This window comes from Pygoscelis adeliae, unplaced genomic scaffold, assembly GCF_000699105.1.
Source record: "Pygoscelis adeliae isolate BGI_AS28 unplaced genomic scaffold, ASM69910v1 Scaffold114, whole genome shotgun sequence".
NCBI classification, from domain to species: Eukaryota; Metazoa; Chordata; class Aves; order Sphenisciformes; family Spheniscidae; genus Pygoscelis; species Pygoscelis adeliae.
In genome coordinates, this window is record NW_008824587.1 from 2,597,116 (window position 1) to 2,605,129 (window position 8,014).

The window sequence follows — 8,014 nt, forward strand, 5'->3', positions numbered from 1 at the left end:
TGCCTGGGCTGCCGAGTGAGTACAAACCTCCAAACCAGCAGTTACAGCCTGGTTTTCCTCCCTTCTCTCTCCCAGAAGAGGGGGAAAACAAACTTTGTCAAGCCAGTGGCCCAGAAGAAGGAAAAGGAGTCAAAGGACAACACACTTTCCAAAGCCTGAGAAATGCTCTGAAGGCTGAAATAGGATTTTACAGTATCCCAGTTACAGCAGCCAGGGCTCTCCCTGGGTTCAGAGACCCCCCAGTGAAATGAGGCAGTCCTCTGAAGGACAGGAAACAGAGCACTCCTTTCTCCTATGTCCAGAGAAAATGAGTCCCATCAAAATACTTAAATAACTAGAAATAAATTATTCCCCTTTTTCCTAATCAAAATAAAAAGCAATCATGTAAAATCAAATAAATTAACCCCCCCCAGAAGAAACCATAATAAGAAGAGGGGGATCTGGACTCAGTGAGCAGTTTTGTTCTGCATGATACAAAGCAAACAGAAAATACAATGCGAGAACCACTGGTGGAGACTGGAATAAAGCAGCAAGACATCCCAGCTATCCACACTGAAACGGTGCAGACCTCTCTCTGTTTGCAAAGGAAGGATATGCCACCTCCCCATACAAAACCAGCCCAGGACCGATGCAAAACGAACATGAGCCCAAGAAGAAAGGCTGTACCAGACAGAAGCAAAGAGCAGGTCCCTTGCGCAAAGGGATGGGCCATGGGGGCAGGAGTGGATGCAGGGAGTGAGAGATAACAGAGCAGAGTCCCGGGCTCACGAGAGAAGGATGCTCTTGCACATCGGTAAACCTTATACCCACAAAAAATCCCACTTTGCTCAAGCAATAGTACCCTTTTTCAGCTGAGGTAAAGCAAACCTTATTTCCCTTCTTCCCCAGTAAAAGAGTGAAGCTTAAGAAAAGTACCCTTATTAAGACAAAGTAATTAATTCTTATAATTCAAGTAAATTGCAGTAACTGCCTGCAGCTGTATCCAGAGGAAAGGGGGACTGTGCTTTGTAGGTACCAGGATCTGCCCCAGCACCTCTGGCAGATCCTCTGCAGAGATGGTTATTGTCTTTATATGGGTTTTTTGCTGGAAGTCCTTTCCCATGCAGCGATGCCTCCGATGCCTGGCCTAACTGGACCCATATTAAAATATACTCAATGGAAGAAAACCAAGCTTAAGCATCACCATGTATTGCTAAACCCTGGATTAGTGTATTATACCTGGGAAGGGCCACACCAGAGAGCGTTACTAAAAACGTGTAATGTGCAATGGCAGGTTAATCTCCAGGCACGAGGCCAGCAGCTCCCTGACTCCCATGAGACCAACGCTTGCAAGGAGCTGGCGCGTCAGCTCTGTCCTTCCTCACCCCATCCGGAGAGCAGTTCCCAAACGAGCACTGCATCCTGGGCTCGTTAGCAGGCGTCACTCCAAAGAAAGGCTACCTATTCAGGCTTGTAAAGCAGCACTCAAAGAGCCAGCACCTCTGCAGCAAAAAAAAAAAAAAAAAAATTGAAAAATTAAAAAATAGGGGGACCGTGAGATATTTGGTTGAGGGTTGAGGAGGATAGAGGGGGCCAACGCGCTGAGGTCTGGCTGCTGGTGCGAGAAGAGGGCACAGCCCGCCCCAGCCCCTGAGATTTCCAGTTGCTCCAGTGTCCAGGGAAATCGTAGCGTAACAGAGAGGGGAGTGGGCAGAGGGAAGGGCAGAGTGGATTTCCGTATCTTCACCATCTCAGTGTCCGGGAGAGGTTACCCCGAGCTCGTGTGCTTCAGAGAGCCTGCCCCTCCAGGGCGCCCGTGAGCTTCTCTTCATCCATTTGCTTCTGCTGCTGGTGGATCCGAGCATAGGAAATGGCATCTCCCCTGCAGAGAGAAGGGACAGCGTGGGGATGTGAGCTCCAGGTGCCCACCATGGTGGGTACAGCACCTGGCAGAGAGGTCTCCCAACCAGGGCCCGCGCCTCTCCGTGCTGAGGGATGCCAGGAGTGAAATGAGACGTGCTGGCCCTCTCCAACCCCACCAAAGCTGCTCACCGCCCCCAGAGCTGGGCCCATCCGTCCAACGGCTGCAGAAAGAGGGCCGGGACCCACAGGGCAACCTAGATTGAGCTCCCAAGGAAAAGCTCAGAGCTTCAGCAAACCCTAGGAGCTTCCCTCCCAGAGCTTTGAGACGATGGCAGGGAGGTGTTCTCTGGCAGCATTTACACCTGAAAGCAAGGTGTTCTCTGGCAGCATTTACACCTGAAAGCAAGGTTAGTACAAGAGGAAAGCATAGCCTTAGGGAGGCAGATGGGGGTGAGGGCTGGAGGTCCACCTTCCCCTTCCCTCCCCTCCACAAGCAGGCAGGTCTCTCTTACTTTTTGCCAAGCGCCGACAGGCCGTAAAGCACCCCGGTGGCAAACGCAATGGCATTTCCAAAGAGCGTGGTCAGCGTCAGGCTGAGCATGACGGGGAACACAGCCATCCTGGAAGACAGAGGCAGCCCTCAAAGCCGGGCTCCGCTCCCCACGGAAGGCGGGGATGCTCATCCATCGCGGCGTGCCCGCGTGCATCCCGACGCGGTTCCCGGGATGGCTTCACCACCACAACACACCCCAGGAGCATCCTCACCCGCAGTAGAAAGCAGCTTTCTGCCAGGGCCGCAGCTTGTCCGCCCTCGCGGAGACGGCATTCGCAAACTCGATAAACTGGCAGCAGAAGGGGGCTTCGCACAGGAACAGGACAAAGGCGTTGAGCCTCCAGATAGAGCAAACCAGAGTTAATCCTGCCCGCGTGGCCCAGAGCGAGGGTCAGCAATGCCCCCGGAGACCAGCCGCTCCCATGCCCAAATGCAGGCAGAAAGGAATGGCGGGGCTGGACCCCTCTGCACTCCCTCCCCCCTTCTTGGTAATTCCCAAACCCTGGTGCCCCAGACTTATTTTGGATAAGGGTATCTCAGTATTTACCTAAAAAGGGGTAAAGAAAGACTATAAATAGAATAAAACCAGTGTCTCAACCCACCCGATGGAGCAAGATCTGGCAATTCACAGAGCCTGACGGAGGTTTCACTCGCATCAACTGCCCAAGCGGGGCGGCTCTGCCCCTTGCCCAGTGGCGTCCGATTAACCAAACCTCCCTCCCGGCAGAAAAAAAGAAAAGAAACTCTGCTCACATCATCCACACGCCGGCCGCGATGTTCAGGGGGTTGATGGTGACACAGTTCCAGAGACCAGCGAAGGCACAGGCTGGAAAGCAAAGAGGCTTTCAATGACCATGAAGACCAACCCAGTGCGCCCACGGGGGCAGCGGGGCCGGAGCCTGGCAGGCAGGGCTGGCTTCTCCTCCCAGCTCTGCCCTGCAACGGGACCTTGCAGCCACACCAGCATGATTTCGCTCTCCTGTATTTTGGGCTGTTCTGCAGAGCAGGGGCTGCCCAGAAAAGCCCTTGCCTTGGCCGGCACCTCTAGGCACTGCAGAGCAGCCTGTACAGACCAGCACAGGAGGGTGGGTGGAAAGGTCTGACGGCCTGAAGAGGAACCCGGGATGCAGGGGAAGAGGGTTTGTTCCCAGCTCCTCCGGTCAGGTATCCTTTTGCTCCGAACGCTTGGTGTCTCAGCGTGACACCTGCACAACTATTTCACTTGGGTAGAACAACAGAGCGTTTGCTTTTACGTGGAGTCACGTATGTGGCACCCTGTGGCGCCCTGATTTTTATTTGCTGAGGAATTACTGCTTTGTCCTGGAAAAGGAAAAGAGGTCCCAGCAGGCACCCATCTCTGAGCAGCACAGGGGAAGTTCAGCAAAAACATGACTTGCAGCATCAAGGCACACAGGCAAACAATAAATAAAGCAGAGGTGAACCCGGTCTCAGCCACACAGAGCTGGTTCTGCACTAGAGATGGGCAGAAAAGAGCCAAGTTTAGGTCTCCGCTAATACAAATGAAAGCAGATGCTAGAAAAAGCAGAGCCCAAAATAGCCCCAGCACTCCTGATTCAGTAATGCACGGAGACGAACCAGGCGGCAGCGTCCAAGCCGAGGCTGCATGCGCCTCCTTCCTGCCTCATTAAACTTGCAGAGCGTTCCCGGCACTTGATATGGCCCTTTTCCTCCGCCGATACCAACAGGCTGCCGCTGCTCAGCTGGGAACCCGAGCCCGGGGAGGGCAGCAAGACACAGACTGAGTCCACAGTAAACACCACCACCCTGCAAAACTCCAGCTAAAATTATACAGCCCTTAAAGGCTGTCTTGGGGATGATTAGCCGCATAATGAAGAGCAGCAGAGTCCATCTCTGAGAATGAGACCAGCCTGGGTTTGGGTGTTTCAGATTTCTGCTTGTGTTTTGCTAAGGGGATCCCTGAGCAGAGCTGCTGTGAGCAGTCCTGACCTTCAAAAGCCTGGCACAAGTTTGCAAGGTTTCTTTTAAGCAGTCACTGCTGAATCCTCAAAGTTCCCTTAAAAATAGTTATCCTTATTTACCGGACGGGGAAACAGAACTGCAGGCCTATGACAGGGCTGATCTAGGGTCATCCCACAAGCAAGTGACCTCCTGGTTTTAGGAAACAACCAAACAAGGTGATTTTTAAAGGCTTCCTAGGACTATTCCACAGGACCCAAAATCTTACAGAGAATCCTGCAAGAACAAGATCAGCCAGCAGAGGAGAAATGCCAGAGGACATGTTAATATCCATGCTCCAAGGGAGCTTCTCATCCTCCCAAAAGGACCAGTGTCAGTGTCCCCACACTGCAGGGGAAACTGAGGCACTGGGGTGGGATGACCTGCTCACGGTCACACACGCAAACAGCTGGAGAGCTGGAGAAGCAATGGCAAGCAGGGTTGCTGGGAGCAGCGGGCAGGTCGGAGAGCAGGGCACAACAGAGAGGTTTCCAATTCTTCCCTGTGACCAACAAACCCTTGGATGCTGATGGAAGAGGAGCTCAGGGGAAGCACCGCAGGCTTGTAACACTTGCTCTCCCCCAGGAAAGCACACTTCTGAAAATAATACTAAATGACTTTCTGGCACTTTGTAATTAGCAGAACAGCAAAAAACAGCTGCATCTCGACTACCCCCAAAACACAGCCAGGGCTGGGGCAGAACCCCGCCTTGCTGAACAGCATGGCAGAGCATAGAGGTCCAAGCGGTTCACAGCTACAAAATTGGTCACCACAGAACAAACCAAGGGAGGCAGAATGTTATTTTCCAGGCAGGTTTTTGGCCTTAGTCTTTTTTTAATCTAGCCAACCGGGGGTTGTTTGGTCGGGTTTCTGGTTTGGTTTTGTCCTCAAACACCCCAAAACAACCCTTGAGCACTAAGTGTCCCCGCAGGAGTCTCAGCTAAGCAACCACCCTGGTTGCCAATGGACTAATGACCCAGCAAGCCTGAGCTGAGCAAGCCCCTACATCAGCACGAGCACCAACCCAGCGGGAAAGGAGTCAAAGGTTTATAATCACAGGAACACTGCACTCGGTGGCGGCTGCCAACAGCCACAGAGATAACGATTCGGTGACCTTCAGTCTCCTTTGCAGAGCAGTGCATCCCACAGCAGCCTGGTACGTCCTTGTCCCACCAGGACGGGATCGACTCCTGCTTCAGTAGCCAAAAGGGGACGGAGCTGCCAACCCACAGACTTCTTTTTGCAAAACAGAGGCCTCGCAATAGGTTTAAAATGCAGATAATGCTCAATGGCACGTAAGCTATGGAAGAGAGACAGCTCTGCCATTTGTCTAACTGCTGTCCCATCCTGAATCCCTGAGGAAGCACAAATAACTGGGAGCTAAAATGAGGGGGAAGAACACCACCCCCTACAAAGGCTCTATTCATTTCAAGCAGCTGGTCACTGTCCCCAACACAAGCCTATTTTTGCTCCTAGAGCATTTTACAAAAGCCACAGACTCTCCTCGTCCTTTTACAAACAGCAACACAAGGGAGAGAAGGGATTTGGCCAAGGTCACCAAGCCAGCCTGTGCAAGAGCCAGAAACAGATCCCGAACCTTGTTGTTCTTGTTCCTACTCCAGCCCCTGGACCTTTCTGGCTTAAGCAAGTTGTGGGCTGCAGGTGTGTGCATGTGGCAGACGTCCGCCAGTCTCACCTCCACTAACAAAGTTTCTCTTCCCTTCAACAGAGAATTTTTCCTTCTGTAAGAAATAATCCAGCCCTGTAGCAGGACCACAATCCAGTTGCTCAAAATGCTTATAAATGATTTCTGTCTGACTCCCCGCATCATCGGCAATCCAGTTAAGAGCCTGGCTCTTCTTCCAAAAGCTTCTTCTCCCAGACTAACCCAAATACATAAAACTCTCAGCTTTCCTTTAAAAACACGTCATGACTTCTCAGAGCTGTGAACAAAAGGTTGGGAGAATAATCCAAGCATAATTCAGCTGCTTTGAAACATGAAGGCAGAGAAAAAATACGTCTTCAAAGACTTGCACCGCTTTTAAGCCACTCCTGAGCTGCTCTAGCATGAGGCGGGCAACACCACCAATGCGACCCAACAGCCACCCTCTCCAGCTCCTCACCCTCCATCCTCATCCCCCTGTGCATGGGCCAAAGCCACACAAAAAGCGCCGAGGCTCCGGCTACAGCCCCAGCCTGTGAGAAAGACGCCGCTACGCTAAACCCCCACCTGGGACCTGCACTGAAGACACGTCCCAGCTGGTCTCTTGGCCGTCTGCTGGGACCAGAAGCGCGGGGGCCCCAGGCAGAGCATGGCGAGGCCAGTACGTTTTGCTGCAAAACCAAATCTTTTCACACCTCCAGAATTTCAGCACCTAAGACAGAAAATATTGAGAGCAGCATATGGTTTACCAGCCTAGCCAAAAAGGGCTGTAGCGAGCCTGCCCAACGATACCACGGTCTACAAGGTTGGCTGCAAAAACGCCGTGGGCTTGTGCAGTCAAGTCCTGAGGCAAGAGGCAGGCATGGGAAGGGGGCAGAGAGAGAGGGGGATCAGACGAAACGCTACAGCCAAGGGTATAAATCAGGGCTGACTGCACTGGCTGAGAAACACTCTTGTTTTACTAGAAGTCGTGGGCCTGAAGCAGAAGAAATTCTCCATCCTGTGCTCTGCAGGAGATCAGACTAAACGGTCATAACAGTCCCTCCTGCTTTTAAGAGCTATTAATCTCTCCACAGAACGTAGCAAAACAGCACTACAGGAGAGGCTGATTTCTGGCAAAGTTGCAAAGACTGTCCCTGGGAAAATTTTTTTCAGCAGCAGGTAATTCAGAGCACAGCCAACTCACTTTGCTGTACGCCGGCTCCCTTCTTCTCTGTGTCCAAGACTAAACCCCTTAAAAACACACAAGACAAACCAAGTCCATTATTCGCCTTCAAAAAAAAAAAAAAACCACAGGCAGGCCCTCTGCGATCAACAACAGGAGTAACAGGAAACACGCTCCGACATTCTGAACGGGGAGAGAAAATAAGTTGCAGGAACATACAAACACCCGACAGTCCAAGAGGATGAACCAAATCCCGTGGTCCCTGTTCAAGCCCTGAACCTGACCCTGCTGAGCACCCTGAGCCTGGTGCTCACAGTAAAATCGACGTCTAGTTTATCTGCCCACAGCCCTCCCGCAGGACCAGGGGCTCAGCTGCTGCTCCCATCGCTTCCAGCGAGTGCTTTACCCAAGAAGAAACTTGAGGATTTGCAGATCCCCCCGTGACGTCCCTTCTCCCAGGTGCCAAAGTTCAGCAAGTTGGGTGAGCGCAAAGCACATCCTTCGTGCGCCAGCTCACACCACCCCACTTCAGGCATGTCCACGGCTCTTCCTTCTGCCCGAAACAAAGCAAACGAATGTCTAGAGCAGGCGCAAACCCATAACCCCAAATGATTGTTTCGTGGCGCGCCCCCCCCTACACAAACGTGACCCTAACAAGAGGCAGGCAGGACCCCGACGCGCGCTTCCGCATGCACAAGCGGCTCTGAAGGGGAACCTTTGGCTGCAAGGGAAGGGGATACTTACACATGCCCCCGATGACCCCGGCAATCCTGCAGAGCCACCTGTACCACCAGGTCATGCCATCATCGGCGGG

At 52.5% G+C, this 8,014-nt stretch overlaps 1 protein-coding gene across 1 annotated transcript; it reads right to left on the reverse strand.

Moving 5' to 3' along the window:
• Nucleotides 1-281: 281 nt before the first annotated feature.
• CACFD1 (calcium channel flower domain containing 1) lies at nucleotides 282-8,014 on the reverse strand. Its single transcript, XM_009322054.1, has 5 exons — nucleotides 7,945-8,014; nucleotides 3,149-3,221; nucleotides 2,608-2,733; nucleotides 2,355-2,462; nucleotides 282-1,861 (listed from the first exon to the last, which is right to left on the reverse strand). The coding sequence occupies exons 1-5, from the start codon at nucleotides 7,997-7,999 to the stop codon at nucleotides 1,768-1,770; spliced, it is 456 nt and encodes a 151-aa protein (XP_009320329.1). The 5' UTR covers nucleotides 8,000-8,014; the 3' UTR covers nucleotides 282-1,767.

Coding starts and splice junctions, on each gene's coding strand:
- CACFD1 (XM_009322054.1), bottom strand. CDS start 7,999: ATGACCTGGTGGTACAGGTGGCTCTGCAGGATTGCCGGGGTCATCGGG. Junction 3,222..7,944: donor CGGGGTCATCGGGGGCATGT/GTAAGTATCCCC, acceptor TTTGCTTTCCAG/CCTGTGCCTTCGCTGGTCTC. Junction 1,862..2,354: donor CTGTCGGCGCTTGGCAAAAA/GTAAGAGAGACC, acceptor TTCTCTCTGCAG/GGGAGATGCCATTTCCTATG.